Consider the following 16,747-nt stretch of genomic DNA (forward strand, 5'->3'; position numbering starts at 1 on the left):
CGATCATGGAATATTACCAGGGTGCGATCTTGAGGTCTCAAAATGAATTTTTGCGACGGTACTGGACAGATCATGGTACTGAGAGCGGACTCAACAGCAGAAGCCTTCGGGGTATGTTGTATTGCACAGATTTTTCCTCGTCGCTTTCCAGATCGTCATCAAGATCATCATCGAGCGATGTGTCGGTGCCTTTCGCCGAAATTTTTGAATATAAGACGGTCTTTCTCGATATTCGCTTCCGATGAAATGGATCAAGACCCTGAGTCTGATCGTTGTTAAAAGTCCGTGATTTTGAAAGCTCTGTATCATTATGAGAGGTTTGACTTGAGGCGTTTGGATTTAGGGTTGATGTTCCATACGGTACTGCGCCAACGTCATGACCCAGTGCGTTTGTCTCCACAGTCGCCTGACTCTGGTCATCATCTATGGAACTTTTCCGCATATATTCGGGGTGTTTTTTCAACTGTGAAACATCACCCATTGCGGCCCAGTCTAGGTATAAGAGGGAACTTGTTCTTAGGGGAACGATCCCATCGTTGAATGCATTAGCATAGACAGTTCTCAGCTTGAATTGTTTGAGAAGGGTCTGAACAAGTGCATCAGGCAAAGACTCCAAAACTGGCTTGAACTTTTCGCTCTTTGAGTTAGTATTCACAAACAGCGGTAATTTTTTCAGTAATGTTAGGTCTCGACCTGTTTTTCCCAAGGTGCCGAGATCTAAAAACCAAGAAATCCAAAAACTCATTTCACTCAATACTCCAAGCATTGGACTAGCTATACAAACGAAATGTTCCAACAGAATATTTCTCGATTTAAAGTAATCTTCACCTTTAACCTGCAAGATGTGCTTCAAGGCGTAGAGTTGAACGGGCCCACCGAGTGAGTGGGCAACAAAACTGATTTTACTTATCTCCAACAGTTTGGCACTAAACTCATCAATGAGGCTCGTGACGAAGAATGATACCCCCACACCGAGCTTGTGAATTCCCTTCTCCGTCCTTCCTGCATTTCCTCTGTAGCCTGTAACTACTACATTTTCATCTAGTGTCGATAGTTGGTCCCTCAAATAAAGCATATCGGCAGTTAAGTTAGAGAAGACACCATGAGTTATAACAACAAGGTGAATTGGCGAGCTCGGCGTCTTGGGTACCTGAGTCCATAGATCGTCTGTATGACTGCTGACTACTTGAAGATCGGGGTTTGTAGATACTCCAAAGTTGTCACAAGAATTGTCCTCATTTGGTGTTTCACTAGAGGTCCCAGTGAAGTCCCCTTTTGTCAAAGAAGTGATGACAGAGCGATTAAGCCTTCGCATACTGAACAAGTCATCGCCAATCATGAAATCGTAGAGCACAGACGCCTTTCTGTTTAGAATTATCTGGGAAATAATATCGCAGGACCAGGAATAAGTTTTTTTTCCATCTGCATGCGTCGTTTCTAAACTGTTTCCATTCAAATACAATTTCACGTTGAAAGTCTGTCCAGGTTTAATGGCATTTTTAAACACAACTTCAGAATTTCTTCTAGAGTCTTCGGGAACAAACTCACTTCTATGGTGGTATCTAATTGGGACGACATGAGCGTAGAGAATGAAGGGGCCATTCAAAAGATGTATTGCTCGAAGTGGTGTTTTCTCCAAATTTTTGACCCTTAGATATATCTCAGTTAGAGATTGATCATTGGTAGTATAATGAATAGTGTATCTGTTGACATCCCCAAGCTTTAATGGCTTTTGGTCTCTATACCACAAATAAGAAGGCATACCCCAGTAAAAGCGATAAGTCAAGTCTCCAGTTCGCGTGAAAGCAATATACCGTATCTGTAATACAATCAAAAAAAAAAAAAAAAAAAAAAAAAAAAAAAAAAAAAAAAAAATCTACAGCTGTTTACCAAAGTCACAATTTATTGAAGAGCTCCTCAAGATTCCTGAAAAACTTCTTTCAAAAAGGCCTCCTCCTCGGCGTTGTGCATCGCCTTGGAACCGGCAGCGATGGAAGCTGAAGGATCTCTTCCTGCGTAGCGCATCACAAATCCCGCATGCTTCTCGGTGTTTTCTAACGTGGTAACCATACGAGGTGCAACATAGGAGTAGGATCCCATGTTCAAAGGCTCCTCTTGGCAAAAGACCAAATCCTGAACATTTGGATATTTGTTCAAAGTATCACGCAATTGCGCAAAGGGGAATGGATGCAATTGCTCAATTTTGATTATGGCCGTACTCTTGTCCTCAAGAGAGGCACGCTTCTTATGCAAAGCGGTGTACACTTGACCCGAGCAGAGTACTATGCGTTCAATGCCATCTCTGTCGTGAATGCTTTTACCCAACTCACGGTCATCGATGATCCATTCGAAGTGTGAGTCTCCAGTAAACTCCGTTAATTCAGACTTTGCCAAGGGATGTCTCAACAACTGTTTTGAGAAAAACAAGACCAAAGGCTTTCTAAATTGTCTATGCATCTGGCGTCTCAACAAATGGAAGAGGTTAGCTGGGGTTGTAGGGTAAGCAACTTGCATGTTACAATCCTGATGCTGTCTCTCCAATTTGTCTTCTGAAGGGAAGTAACGTTGGTCCTCATTACACATCTGCAAATATCTTTCAATCCTTCCTGAAGAGTGCTCGGGACCCTGTCCATCGTAACCATGAGGTAAAGACAAGACTAATCCTGATCTTTGCTTCCATTTAGATTCCGCTCCCGAAATAAATTGATCAACCACAACCTGCGCCGTGTTAGCAAAATCACCAAATTGAGCTTCCCACTGAACGAGGGCATCAGGGGAGAAAAGCGAGTAACCGTATTCGAAACTCATCACTCCGTACTCCGATAAAGAGGAGTTAGAGATCACGAAGGGACCTTGCTCTTCGGATAAGGTATTGAGTGGAGTGTAAACCTTCTCCGACTCCTGATCGTGCAAAACGGAATGACGCTGTGAAAATGTACCTCTCTCAACGTCTTGGCCAGAAACTCTGACATGGTAGCCCTCGAGACAAAGGGAACCGAAGGCCAAAGCTTCGCCGGTGGCCCAGTCAATTCCCTCACCAGTTTCAACAGTCTTCTTTCTCGTGTTGAGAATACGCTTCAAGTTTCTGTGGACCTCGAATCCCTTAGGGGTCTCCGAAATATGTTTTCCAATACTCTTTAATGTTTCAGCATCAACAGCAGTTGGTAAATGAGGCAAGATCTCTGTGGCCAATTCTTTTGGAGATTTGAAATCCTCCCACGGAGTTGTTAACCATTCTCTCGACGTTGGCTGATACTCCTTGGACTTACCGAAAGACTCGTCCAAGAGATTCCAAACCCACTTCTTATGCTCATCGATGTCTTCTTTCGTAAATGTGCCCTCGGAAATTAATTTGTCGACGTAGTAGTCGAGCACAGACCTCTTCTCCGCAATCTTCTTATACATCAATGGTTGAGTGAAAGAAGGCTGATCGGTTTCATTATGACCGTGCTTTCTGTAACCAACGACATCGATGATCACATCAGAGTGGAAGGTTGCTCTCCAGTCAGCTGCCAAATTGAACACAAAAGTAAGAGCTTCAATATCGTCTGCGTTGACATGGAAAATAGGAGCATTGATAGACTTGGCGATATCCGAGGGGTACAAGGTAGATCTTGCAAAACGTGGATCAGTGGTGAAACCAATCTGATTGTTTATGATGATGTGAATAGTACCACCTGTAGAGTATGCTGGCAAATTTGCAAAGCCCATAGTCTCATAGACAACACCCTGAGCGGAAAATGCGGCGTCACCATGCAACAAGACACCCATGGCTTTCTTGAATTCACCTGTATCGGTCTTGTATTCCTGAATGGCTCTAGTTTTACCCAAAACAACACCATCCTCGGCTTCTAAATGCGAGGGATTTGCCACAAGGGATAAGTTCACATGTTTACCGGAAGTTGTAGGTCTTTTGTAATTCATACCCAAGTGGTATTTGACGTCGCCCGATCCCTCGTCAAACTCTTTCGAACCAGTGAATTCGAAGAAGATCGATTCATTTGGCTTTCTAACAACGTTCGACAACATGTTTAATCTTCCTCTATGCGGCATTCCGATTACAATGTCTTCAATTCCGTGTTCAACAGAGGTATCAATCATGGCTTTCATTCCTGGAACAACGGCTTCCGCACCTTCAAGACCAAATCTTTTGTCGTTAGGAAACTTCGTCGCCAAGAAAGACTCGAAAGAGCACGACCAAATTAAACGATCCAAAATTTGCCTCTTCTCATCGGAGGAGTATTTGAAAGGTTGAGGGATCTCTATTCTTTCCCTCAACCAGTCACACTGCTCCTTGGATGGTATATGAATATACTCGACACCATATGATGAACAATACAAGCGCTCACAAGCATCGACGATCTCACGCAATGTCAACGATTTCTTACCATTTTCGACGAAACGCGGTAAGATTCCAGGACCAAGAGTGATAGACTTGTCCATGTCGCTCTCAGTGAATCCATAATGTTCCAAAGTCAACTCCTTAGGTACATCCAGCTGATCACCATAGGAAATGCCCAAAGGGTCAATTCTGGCTTTCTGGTGACCACGAACTTGATATGCACGAACTAGAAGTTGTACCTTCAAATGAGTGACGACATCCTCGCTATGTCCACCAGCACCTGGATTGAAACCAACACCTGCACCGCCAGCTGGGGTAGGAATCAAAGTGGGCGGAGCCGAGAAAGCAGCAGATGGCGAAACACCAGCATCCAAATTTTTGAAGTAAGCGTCCCACGAAACATGGACAGACTTAGGGTCTTGACGCCAGGCTTCATACATCTCCTCAATGTAGTTGGAATTGTTCGAAAGTGCAAAGGTGTCGGTGGCCAAGCTCCGAACAGACCCAATGGCAATAGCACCAGAGGCACGAACACTGCTCCTGGCATGGGCTTGAGCCTGAGCTTTGAAAGCGTGGGCATAACTGCCTCGAGCGTAATTTAAATGTCTGAAAGCTCTAAGCATGGCAGACAGCTAAATACTGAAGGTTGTATTATGTGGTTCAGAAAGAGTTAAGAAAACCCAGGGGTTGATTGGGCACTTTTTGCTAACCGGTAAAAAAGAATGAGCGCCCTATATAAAGGGATTTACTGTGCTGCACTCTGTGGCCATTTTGTCACTTGCAGTTCGGTTGTTCCGGCTTCTCCGGGATAGTAAAAGTTTCATGTTTTTAAGTACAACGAAAGAAATCAAGCCAAAAATAGAATTCTTTCATCGTTGTGACAGGAAACAAGGAAATTCTGAAGTTAGTTATTGCTACTTGGGTCTATAACAAATTTAGGGTGCGTTCTGATTGGACAACCCGGAGTTTTGCCGCGAGGTACGGATGTCTTGTGTTTTAATTATATACAGGCTGAACATATACAGCAGACCGGAAACTCAGGTATGAGGTGCCACGGCCACTGAAATCAAACGTTTGACTTCTCAGAGCACCTACATTTATTTGGTATGGAGTTCTTTAATCTAGGCCAAGACAACTTCGCGTGAATCAATACGGAGTTCACCGAATACAGTGTCGCGGGGATTGAAATTCGGAATCTCGGACTCCATGGACTTCAATAGGGTGAGGGGCGATCGTTTGTCCTCTACAAGGCATTGGGTGACTCCACCAAATATCGCAGTCAAACGGCCATGGTTGCCACAGCCTTTCTTAACTCTGGATCCGTTATACTTCTAGGCTTTGACTTTTGTCTTTGTAAAATATCTGGCTCCAGGAGTCAAACTTTTGTCTATTCAAGCCATCATACAAACTTGGTTCATGATGCTTCTCTACAAAAACCTTTGCAGGTAAACAATTGATTGATATCACTTTCTTGTCGTGAAAAAAGAAAATAAAAAAAAAAAAGGAAAAAAAAAAAAAACATTGAATCATTTTATACAAGGTGCTCAGATAACACTTCGGTGTGCCAGAGGGTTGTCTGATAATGCCGTCTCAAAACGCGGATTTAGATGAATTCCTTCGCTTTTCTCTTGTAGGCATTGCAATCCCTGAGCCATTGCTTGTAGGTTTTCAAGGAATAAATCCTTTCACCGTAGTAATCTGGAACAGGGTTGGAGAAGGACTGCGAAGATGGATCTACTCGGTAGCGTTTGATTCTGCGTAAGAACTGCTCTTCTTTGTTCTTAAACAGAGGCAAGATAGCACTGCGAGTCAAATTGAACAACGGAGTCCCAATGAAAGGGCCAAACAAGTACCCCACGGCACCACTAAGGACAACTGCTCCACCCAATATCATGAATGGGTCAATACCAAAGATTGGCTTTTCGATATCAATTTCAATGTTTCCCAAATACTCGAGCGTTCCAAATGCAGTCAATCCAGCAGTACAAATCGATGCTGCTGTATTCAACATTTTATTTTGTTTTCTTAAACGGAAAAACTCGACCCAGTTCATCTCTGGTTTGACTGATGCTGACAACTGTCTAATCTGCTGAAATTTCATGATGTTGGCCGAAGCCTTCAAAGATGTAGACCCTTTGTAGCCAAGTGTGAGGATACTTTTCCGTGCTAGCATAGTGTTCTTCACTTCGTGAGCTTAGTTCGTGAAGTTTCATTCTCACCAGATCAAAGTAAATCACGTGAACACACTGTTTTCGCTTTGTTCATGAATCAGATTACCGTCGATGCTAATATGGTACATTTCGAAATAGAAGTCGTGGAATAGAAGTCGTGTCTTCATATGATAATTGGTTATTGCTTTTTTAGAGAGGTTTCAGTTGCTGGAAAACAAGGGGAGACCGGAGAACACGATTCTCGCTACACCTCACATCTATAGGTCATATCGATCCATACGTTAGTACAAAGGATGCTTCACCATAGTAAGATAGGCCTGTTTAGGTTCTGATCAATGAAGCTTCATTATAACCTGAAAGCTTACCAGCATCTAGGCGCAAGAAATGTGAGATGCTCTATCAATTTACAAAACGTTTGAAAAAGGCAGAGGCTTCAATCACCTCATAGAATGCACCACGGTTTCGCTGTAAAATTGTCTCTGGCAGATACATTAGCCATGTACCATTCACCGGATTAAATCGTAGACCATTCCTGTATATGCGAAGTTTCCCTGGACAACAAAAAAACTAAATAAAAAACCCTCACCAACTACAGCTCCTTCAACGTTTACGCACCCAGAACGAAACTTGAATATTCCGGAGCAGCCTTTGACTGAGAGCCACTGGCACACTTTTGAAAGTTCACACCACCAAACGTCGTCTTTATATACTGCGAACTCAGCGAACTGTCATGAGCAGCGTGCAATTTGAGAAACGTGAGGATCACTTCACTTCAAATGGCAATGCCCACGATGAGAGTGACGTGATTAACGGTTCTCGTAGCGAAGCAGGCTATGATTTCAACATCGAAGCTCCTTCATCGACTCAAGAGCTTAATGACTTGGTGTCCCGCTATCAGCAACTTCTTCAGTTTTCCAGAGACGCTTTCGAAAAGCATCAGGCGTATCAGAAAATTGCCGATCAGCTGCAGCTGTTTGCAGACGAAAGTGACGTTGAAAGTTTTGTCGACCCTTACGAAAAGGAATTGAGAAAAATCGAGACGTGCCTCCTGAAGATAAGTGCACGCTACGAAAGTTTCGTCGAAGAGGAGGGTGCATTAGAAAATGATATTCTTCGCTCCCTTGAAGAAACCAGTCTGATGGAGAACATTGATTCAAATTTATTGTCCAAGCAGCTTGCGAGCCTTCAATTACTCCTGAGAAACTTAGACTTGCCGACTCCACTTCAAGTTTCTCTTGATGATACAGCTGATAACACTTCTGATGAAACGCTGGTTTCGAAAACCTTAATTCGAGAGAATATTCAGGCTGTTTTCGAAAGGCAACAGGAACCCGATGCTAATTTCTTGTCAACGTTGAGGTCGCTCGGTTTAGCCCAGTTCCCAACATCCTCCTCTAGTGCCCCATTAATGACTACTACAAGGACCAAGTTATCGGGCATAAGATATCCACTCGGTTACATGATTTAGAAAATCTTCCAGGCAACCTCGGAACGCTCGATGTACAAAGTGGTACGGAGTCTGAAACGCTGAACAAGCTTAAAGTAAGAGCATTAATCGAGTTGAAAGCCCTTCTGGTAATGGCGATTCAAAAGAGATTGAAAAATGCCATCTTTAGGAAGATTTCATTGACAGCACACTATGATTCCCCTGATCTCAAGAACAACTCATTGGTATTGCAGGGGAGAAGAGGCTTTTACATCAGAGAAAAGATGAATCAGCCCAACCCAGAGCTTTTAGCCCTGCAGTTAGAGAACAAATTCAAGCTTGAAGCTGATGCGAAAAAGCATAAACTCCAAGTTGACAAGATAAACAGAATCTTAGAGAACACGAGGATAGCCAATGAGATCAAGCTCAATCGTGTGAATAAAAAGGCAACGTTAACGAGATTCATAAACAATTTTCATAATAATACTGAGAAGGATGAATCGAAGAAAATGGAAAAGACTGCGAAGCAGCGTTTGCAAGCCTTGAAAGCTAATGATGAGGAAGCGTACATAAAGCTTCTTGACCAAACAAAAGATCATAGAATTACACACTTGTTGAAGCAAACGAATAGTTTCTTGGACTCGTTGGCAAAGGCTGTTAAGGTCCAGCAAGCGGAACTGGATGAAATCGTGCAAGAGGAAGAGGACACTGTCGATGAATTGAGGGAAAAGATCGATTATTACCAGGTCGCCCACAGAATTAAGGAGGAGGTCAAGGCCCAGCCTTCTATCTTGGTTGGTGGAGAGTTGAAAGAGTATCAATTGAAAGGGCTACAATGGATGGTGTCTTTGTACAATAACAAGTTGAATGGTATTTTGGCCGATGAGATGGGCCTCGGAAAAACTATTCAATCTATTTCCCTCATCACGTACTTGATCGAGAAAAAGAATGAGGACAAGTTCTTGGTTATTGTCCCGTTGTCTACAATCACAAATTGGACTGTTGAATTTGAAAAATGGGCACCATCTGTTAAGGTTATTGTTTTTAAGGGCTCTCCACAACAGCGTAAGGAGCTTCTGTTCGATATTAGAATGGGAAATTTCCAAGTGATGTTAACAACCTATGAGTATATCATTAAGGAAAGGCCCATGTTGTCGCGCTTCAGCTATTCGCACATGATTATCGACGAGGGTCATAGGATGAAGAATGCTCAGTCCAAGTTATCGGTCACTCTCAAGCAATATTATCGTACCAAAAACAGACTTATTTTGACAGGTACACCATTGCAAAACAACTTACCCGAGTTGTGGGCATTACTTAACTTCGTGCTCCCCAAAATTTTCAACTCGGTCAAATCTTTCGATGAGTGGTTTAATACTCCCTTTGCGAATACAGGGTCACAAGAAAAGATCGAGCTTACAGAGGAGGAGAGCTTGTTGGTCATCAGAAGATTACACAAGGTTTTGAGGCCGTTTTTGTTGAGACGTTTGAAAAAGGACGTCGAGAAGGATCTTCCAGACAAGGTGGAAAAGGTTTTGAAATGTAATCTTTCTGGTTTGCAGTATATCTTATATCAGCAGATGTTGAAGCACAATGCCCTCTTCGTTGGTTCCCAGACAACAGGCACCAATAACAAGTCGGGAATCAAAGGTTTGAATAACAAAATCATGCAATTGAGGAAAATTTGCAACCATCCATTCGTTTTTGAGGAAGTTGAAGATGTCTTGAATACTAGCCGCCTCACAAATGACCTTTTGTGGCGGACATCGGGTAAATTCGAGCTTTTGGACAGGGTACTTCCCAAATTCAAGGCTAGTGGCCATAAGGTGTTGATCTTCTTCCAAATGACCTCTGTCATGAATATTTTTGAGGATTTTTTGCGGCTCAAGGATATGCGTTACTTGCGATTGGATGGTGCTACTAAGGCGGAGGATCGTCAGGATATGTTAAAAGCATTCAACAAGCCTGAATCAGATTACTTCTGCTTTCTTTTGTCAACGAGAGCTGGTGGTTTGGGGTTGAACTTGCAAAGTGCTGATACTGTCATCATTTTCGATACCGATTGGAACCCGCATCAGGATTTGCAAGCTCAAGATAGAGCACACAGAATCGGTCAAAAGAATGAGGTCAGGATTCTTCGTTTGATTTCAAATGATTCCATCGAAGAAGTGATTCTTGAGCGTGCTCATCAGAAGCTAGAAATTGACGGCAAAGTCATCCAAGCCGGTAAGTTCGACAATAAGTCCACTGCAGAAGAGCAAGAAGAATTTTTGAAGAGATTGCTAGATGCTGAACAGGGAGACAAAGAAAATGAGGAGAATGACTCCTTAGATGATGATGAGTTGAACGATATTTTAGCGAGAAGCGAAGACGAAAAAATCTTATTCACAAAGATGGACACCGATCGGATGGTGAGGGAGAAGGTCGAGGCACGCCAAGGTGGCTATAGCAGTCGTTTGATTCCGAAGGACGAGCTTCCCCCTGTTTTCACAGAGGATATCTCACATCACTTCGAAAGAGATACAAAAGAGTTGTCTCGGATGCGTGAAAAGAAGAAGGTGAAATACGATGACGGTTTAACGGAGGAGCAATGGCTCATGGCGATGGATGACGATAATGATACTGTGGAGGATGCAATTCGTCGTAAGGAAGAGAAGCGTGCAAGGAGGAAAAGAAAAGCTGCTAATGGAGAGCTGGAAGAACCAGGTGATTCAGATGATGGTGACGAAGAGTCTGATGGCGAAGTGCAGCGGAAGCGAGCCCGCCGGGAAACCACTAGTCCTGTTGACCCCGAGGCTGTACAAAACGGGGACGACGGATTATCTGCTAGATGTCTTAGCGTGCTTGATCACATTCAGGAAATGCAGTCCAACAGGGATGGTCACAACCTTGCAGAAATTTTCCTTCGGTTACCATCCAAGAAACTCTATGCTGATTACTACAAGGTCATTAAACGTCCTACCGCGATAAGCCAGATTCGAAAGCATATTTCGCAGGAACGTTACGACTGCTTCGAGGCTTTTATTGACGAGCTCAAACTCATGTGCTCTAATGCTAAAACTTATAACGAAGAAGGTTCTTGGGTTTTCCAAGATGCTGAAGAGATTGAGGAATATGTGAATAGTCTATAGAAAGGAAAGTCTTTCATCAATCGCATTCAGAATCCTTGTCCAATTGTCTGCCGTATGACATCAAAGTTGCATATATGTCGACCAATCAAAACCGTTGCGATTACACCTCACCACAAAGTCCATGAGCCTCACGACACTTGCATGGTGATTATTATGGACAAGAGTTCACACTGGCAAGGTTATTGCCCACGCCTCATATAAATAGCGGGTAGTGCGTGTCAAAGCAATATGGGAATACAATTGACTGTTAGGATAAAGTAGATATTCTTTTAACAGACTTTAGGAGACCTTGCTGTATCGCACCACTCCCCCGCAATAGAGGGCCGTGCATCCTTCAATGATTGTAGGACAATCCTGCTCTTTTTGGTTCTCTCTCCACTTTCGTTCCTCGGGTATGGTGTGTGAGAGCAGCTTTAAGCCCAGGTCACGGATTTTACGCCCAATTCAGAGTCAATTATAAAGAGGGGTGGCGATGTGTGCCGTCTTACCTTACGACCGGCTAGATCTGTCATGTACGCAAACGTGATTTTACTTCAGCCAGAATATATAAAGTCAGCCTCTTTCCTCGTGCCCAATGAGCTAAAAGGCAAAAAAAAAAACAAAAAAAAAAATAGAAAGCTTTCTATCGAATTTCTTCACATCAAACAGACAATCCCGTGATGGCGTCTATCGTATTCCGTTCTTCAGCAGGTTCGAAGAACTCGTATTCTAAAATTTTAAGTTATGCTGCCGCCGTCGGAGGGGCTGCTACCGCTACCGCTGGTGCTTTATATTTACATCAACAGCAGTTTGGTGGTAACAACAACAAACCTCCTCAGAAGAACAATGGCTTGAAGTTCTTTGCAGCTGCTACTCCAGCTAAGTTGGCCCAAGTTTTTGAAGGAAAGACCGAGAAAGACTTTCAAGAGGTTTATAACGCCATTGCGCAAAAGGTTCAAGATGAGGATGATGCGGACGAAGGAGCAGGTAGATATGGTTTGTTGTGCCGTTTGGCGTGGCATAGCTCAGGAACCTACGATAAGAAGAAAAACTCAGGCGGCTCTTATAGTGGGTCAATGATTTATTCCCCAGAGTCCACTGACCCTGAGAACGCTGGTTTGGATGCTGGAAGAGACTTCCTCAATGAATTCCACTATGAATTCCCCTGGCTCAGCAGAGGAGACTTGTGGACCCTTGGTGGTGTCGTTGCTGTACAGGAAGCTGGTGGTCCAAAAATCAAGTGGAGACCTGGAAGAGTCGACTGCTCCAAATCAGAGAAGGACAAAATCCCTGAGAACGGCAACTTGCCAGATGCCTCTCAGGAACTGGGTGCTTACGTGAGAAAGATCTTTAACCGCTTGGGATTCGATGACAGAGAAATGGTGGCCCTTATCGGAGCTCATGCATTGGGCAAATGCCACACCTATAGATCTGGATATGATGGTCCCTGGGCCCATCTCCAAATATGTTCACCAATGACTTTTTTGTTAGATTGTTGCAAAAGTGGCACATTCGTGAATGGGATGGCAAGAGACAATATCAGGACGACGAAACCAGTTCATTCATGATGTTGCCTACTGACATGGTGCTTAAGGAAGACAGCAAATTTCTTAAGTATGTTAAGCTCTATGCCGCTGATCAGGACCTTTTCTTCGCTGACTTCTCTAAGGCCTTCACCAGATTGCTCGAAAATGGCATTGAGTTCGCCAAAGATACTCCTTACTATGAGTTCAAGACTTTAGAAGAACAAGAGTGAAGATGAAGTGTTCTCGATCTACATGTACTACGCTATCTTTGGAAAGATCATCACAATTGTAAATGAATATTAGCGTCTGAAAATGATTGCCTGTAGAGCTAGATGATACGTGAGCGACGCAAGCGGTAAATAAACCTCAAATTCAATATCTTGTCACAATCAACATACTGCCACAGGATTCAATATTCACTTAAAGAAAATAAGGATCAAAATTTGTCTTCACAGCTTTAGTGCCATTTTCACAAACTGAATAAAAGTCTATTGGTTAAAGAAAATTGAATCAAGAATTACAAACTATAATTCTATACGTCTATTCATGTAAGGGATACCGAACAAAAAAAGCCGTCACATTCGCAGCCCTCAGATGCTCACCTGCAAACCCTGCTCCGCGTAAAATGTATACTACGTCGCACAGTATAGGGTGTGTATATTGTTTTAGTTCTTGTAACTACAAAATTTTTCTTCTCAATTTTCAGCTACAACTCACTACTCACACATCAATAGTATAGCATGAAGTTCATTCAGTCTGAGCAGATCTTGGAGATCCCTGAGGGTGTTACTGTCAACATCAAGGCCAGAACCATCAAGGTGACTGGTCCAAGAGGTGAGTTGACCAAGGACTTGAAGCACATCGATGTCACTTTCGAGAAGGTGTCTGACAGGGCTATCAAGATCATCGTTCTTCACGGTGACAGAAAGCACGTCGCTGCTTTGAGAACTGTCAAGTCTTTGATTTCTAACTTGGTGACCGGTGTTACCAAGGGTTACAAGTACAAGATGAGATACGTCTACGCCCATTTCCCTATCAACGTTAACACTGTTGAGATTGACGGTCAGAAGTACGTTGAGATCAGAAACTTTTTGGGTGAGAAGAAGGTCAGACACGTCAAGATCTTCGATGGTGTCACCATGGAGCAGTCTACCACCCAGAAGGATGAGTTGATCATCTCTGGTAACTCTTTGGAGGCTGTTTCGCAGAATGCTGCTGACATCAACCAGATCTGCAGAGTTAGAAACAAGGATATCCGTAAGTTTTTGGATGGTATCTACGTTTCTGAGCGTGGATTGATCGATGACAACTAATTGAAAGATATGCTTCACTGCTCATCGGTTATTGTTAATACACTATCTTCCAAACACTACGGGACAAACTTTTTATAGTTCGAAATACGGCTTTACGGTTTACCCCCCTGGTCTCCTGTGAATACATTACAGAGCTCAATTACCAATACAGAGCCACCAATGATTCACTGTAGGAATGTGACTCAGGGCTGTTGCTATAAGTGACGAGGTTTCATTGGTTTTCTCATCATCTTATTATTGGTCAACGGCTTTGAGTCCTAATTTTCTCTTGTTTTGCTTGTTAACACCTGGTGAAGAAGGGTAGGTGCTCTTCCTGATTAGGCGTTATTGAGCAGAACTTGAAGAAGCCCGTAGGTTTGCACATAACGATCGTAAATGGACGTTAGGTGCGCCCGCTAAACTTACCTTGTTAAATCACTTATCAACTAATAACCAGAAATGAAGGTTGCGTTCTTGGGCCCCGAAGGAACGTATACACATGAGGTGTGTATGAGATGCTGATTCATGCTACTGTATCAAGTACTAATTAATCAGGCCGTGATTCAGCAATTTGGGCATTCCCCAGAGTTATCGATATTCCCTCAAAGCTCAATCGGTGATTGTTTCAAAACACTCAATGCCGGCAATGTCGACTTCGCTGTTGTTCCATTCGAGAATTCTACAAACGGACAAGTGGTCTTCACGTATGACCTTCTAAGAGACTGGTTCATTGGCGATAATGAAAAGCCGAGACCAACTTTCCAAGTAGTGGGAGAACAGTTTGTGGCGATACATCACTACTTGCTTTCCAATGCCACCGAAAAGTCTCAAATACACACGATCTATTCGCATCCGCAGGTCTGGGGTCAGGTTTCAAAGCTGTTGAAATCATACGCAAAATGTACAAAAGTCGATGTAAGCTCTACTGCTGAGGCTGCTCGAATAGTGAGTCAAGACTCTACGAACACAGTAGCTTGTATCAGTTCCAAAATGTGTGCTCAGTTAACAAACTTACCGATAATAGAGGCTGAAATTGAGGATATCCCAGACAATACAACCAGATTCTTAGTTTTGGGGAACAAGCCCGCTTTTCCACAACAAAAACAAGGGAAAGCAGAGACGAAAGAGATGATCCCACTTACTGCAATCACCTCGATAATGTTCACGCTCAATCATGATGATCCTGGGGCCTTGATGGCAGCTCTTGATTCCTTCAAACAACAGAACATTAACTTGACTTCTATAGCATCAAGACCATCGAGGAAAAGTAAGTGGCAGTATGTGTTTTTTGTGGAGGCAGAAGGAAGCAATGATAGTCTTCGTATGAGGGAGGCCGAGGAAGGTCTTCACCGATGTTGTAGTGATGTGGTGATACTTGGATCGTTTGCTCGTTCACAACTCTACAGATCTGGCCAAGTCAAACATTAAATTATTACTTATTGCAAAAATAGCAACAAAAATCTACGAGCCGAACTTCTGGTAAGTCCAGTCCTTGTTATCCAAAGGACACACGGCTCTCAGCTTAAGCCATCTTTGAATACAATGCATATGGAAAGCATGATTACAGACACCCCACGCTGCGATACAGTTATCAGCAGAATTGTTGATGCTGTTCGGTTGGCATTCGATGCATGGCTCCATGAGATGATTTCGACAAATGGCGCATGTCTCGACAACTATATCCCATGACCAAAAAGCAACGGCAGTCCACTTTTTAACTTCAAATCTCTGCTTCCTCTTAGGCTCTTCGTCCCTCTCATGCTGTGTGTGATGCGAATGATTCCCGTGGTGGTCGTGATTGTGGATCTCGCTCAGTTGTTGTTTAGTACCTTCAGGGAGGATTTCGGTCCCGCCGGCTTCCTCCACTAGCGGTTGGCTGTCAACATCGATTCTATCTTCCCCATTCATATTTTGTAGAGTATGCCTGTTGGATAACGCGAAGCTAGTTACTGTGTTTCCAGCTGAGTTAGTAAGTTGATGGTTATGGACTGTACAGAACTATCGCCTTCTCGAGTACTTGCCTGGCTTTGAACACAACGGACATAGCAGCCCTATTTGATTGATCATTTGATTATATTATCGGGCTTTTTTTGGTGACATAAAAGATTCCTCATACTTTATTGCTACATTGTACTTGACTACAGTTCCCGATGTCGGAAGAGCTCATTTCATCGCTATATCCACTGCCTCCACCCTACTACAAGTATTTCACAGAGTCAAATAGATCAAAATACCAGCAATGGCTCGAACAGGAATCCGACGGGGATGCTCTCCCACCAGGTGATCTACGATTCCATCGACCTCCTTCAGCGCCAACAGGTGAACAGTATCGAGGATACGGAAGTGTGTGGGCATTGGTCAACAAGCTACCTTCTCTCAAGGAGCTGGGATGGAAGCAATTATACAGCGACGAAGACGAAAAAATCACCTCGCAGACTAAAATAGATGAGCTTCACAAACTCCTAGACTCTTTACTATTGAACTTCTTGGAGCTTGTGGGCTCTGTCTCCAAGGAACCAGCAAAATTCTATGTCAAGATTGAGGACTTAAAGCTTCTTTTGATCAACATGAATCATTTGCTCAATACCTATCGTCCCCATCAAACTCGTGAAAGCTTGATAATGCTTTTGAAAAAGCAGATCGAAAAGAAAAGAAATGACATAAGCGAGATAGATGAAGCAATGGATGGTGTTAAGAAGCGCATAAATCTGCTTGTCTCGTCTGCCGATAAAATTTCATCAAGGCAGCCGATCGTTGAAATGGATGAAAAAAGTTCCTCTGCCATTACTGAGCAGAATATCGTGAAAACACTACAATCTCTCGTTGATGAATCTTGATACCATGACTATGCTAAGATGTCGTTACGGGTTCCCTTCTGCC

At 43.2% G+C, this 16,747-nt stretch overlaps 6 protein-coding genes across 6 annotated transcripts; 4 read left to right on the forward strand and 2 right to left on the reverse strand. All coding sequences in view use genetic code 12, as the record gives it.

Annotated features, from left to right (window-relative positions):
* Positions 1-1,917: 1,917 nt before the first annotated feature.
* On the reverse strand, positions 1,918-4,965 carry KGD1 (alpha-ketoglutarate dehydrogenase; the record flags this gene model as incomplete). Its single annotated transcript, XM_025483234.1, has 1 exon — positions 1,918-4,965. One exon carries the CDS (start codon positions 4,963-4,965, stop codon positions 1,918-1,920), a length of 3,048 nt encoding a protein of 1,015 aa, XP_025337447.1.
* A 980-nt stretch (positions 4,966-5,945) lies between these two features.
* On the reverse strand, positions 5,946-6,515 carry PAM17 (Pam17p; the record flags this gene model as incomplete). The annotated part of the gene is made up of 1 exon (XM_025483235.1): positions 5,946-6,515. The coding sequence occupies one exon, from the start codon at positions 6,513-6,515 to the stop codon at positions 5,946-5,948; it is 570 nt and encodes a 189-aa protein (XP_025337448.1).
* Positions 6,516-7,243: 728 nt separating this feature from the next.
* CXQ87_004802 (RSC chromatin remodeling complex ATPase subunit) lies at positions 7,244-11,070 on the forward strand (the record flags this gene model as incomplete). Its single annotated transcript, XM_025483236.1, has 2 exons — positions 7,244-7,910; positions 7,943-11,070. 2 exons carry the CDS (start codon positions 7,244-7,246, stop codon positions 11,068-11,070), a joined length of 3,795 nt encoding a protein of 1,264 aa, XP_025337449.1.
* A 659-nt stretch (positions 11,071-11,729) lies between these two features.
* Positions 11,730-12,805, forward strand: CCP1 (cytochrome-c peroxidase; the record flags this gene model as incomplete). Its single annotated transcript, XM_025483237.1, has 2 exons — positions 11,730-12,431; positions 12,593-12,805. The coding sequence occupies 2 exons, from the start codon at positions 11,730-11,732 to the stop codon at positions 12,803-12,805; spliced, it is 915 nt and encodes a 304-aa protein (XP_025337450.1).
* A 510-nt stretch (positions 12,806-13,315) lies between these two features.
* RPL9B (60S ribosomal protein uL6) lies at positions 13,316-13,888 on the forward strand (the record flags this gene model as incomplete). Its single annotated transcript, XM_025483238.1, has 1 exon — positions 13,316-13,888. One exon carries the CDS (start codon positions 13,316-13,318, stop codon positions 13,886-13,888), a length of 573 nt encoding a protein of 190 aa, XP_025337451.1.
* Positions 13,889-16,017: 2,129 nt separating this feature from the next.
* On the forward strand, positions 16,018-16,704 carry MED7 (mediator complex subunit; the record flags this gene model as incomplete). Its single annotated transcript, XM_025483239.1, has 1 exon — positions 16,018-16,704. One exon carries the CDS (start codon positions 16,018-16,020, stop codon positions 16,702-16,704), a length of 687 nt encoding a protein of 228 aa, XP_025337452.1.
* Positions 16,705-16,747: the final 43 nt, after the last annotated feature.

This window comes from Candidozyma duobushaemuli (genome assembly GCF_002926085.2).
Source record: "Candidozyma duobushaemuli strain B09383 chromosome Unknown F_B09383, whole genome shotgun sequence".
Classification (NCBI taxonomy): Eukaryota; Fungi; Ascomycota; class Pichiomycetes; order Serinales; family Metschnikowiaceae; genus Candidozyma; species Candidozyma duobushaemuli.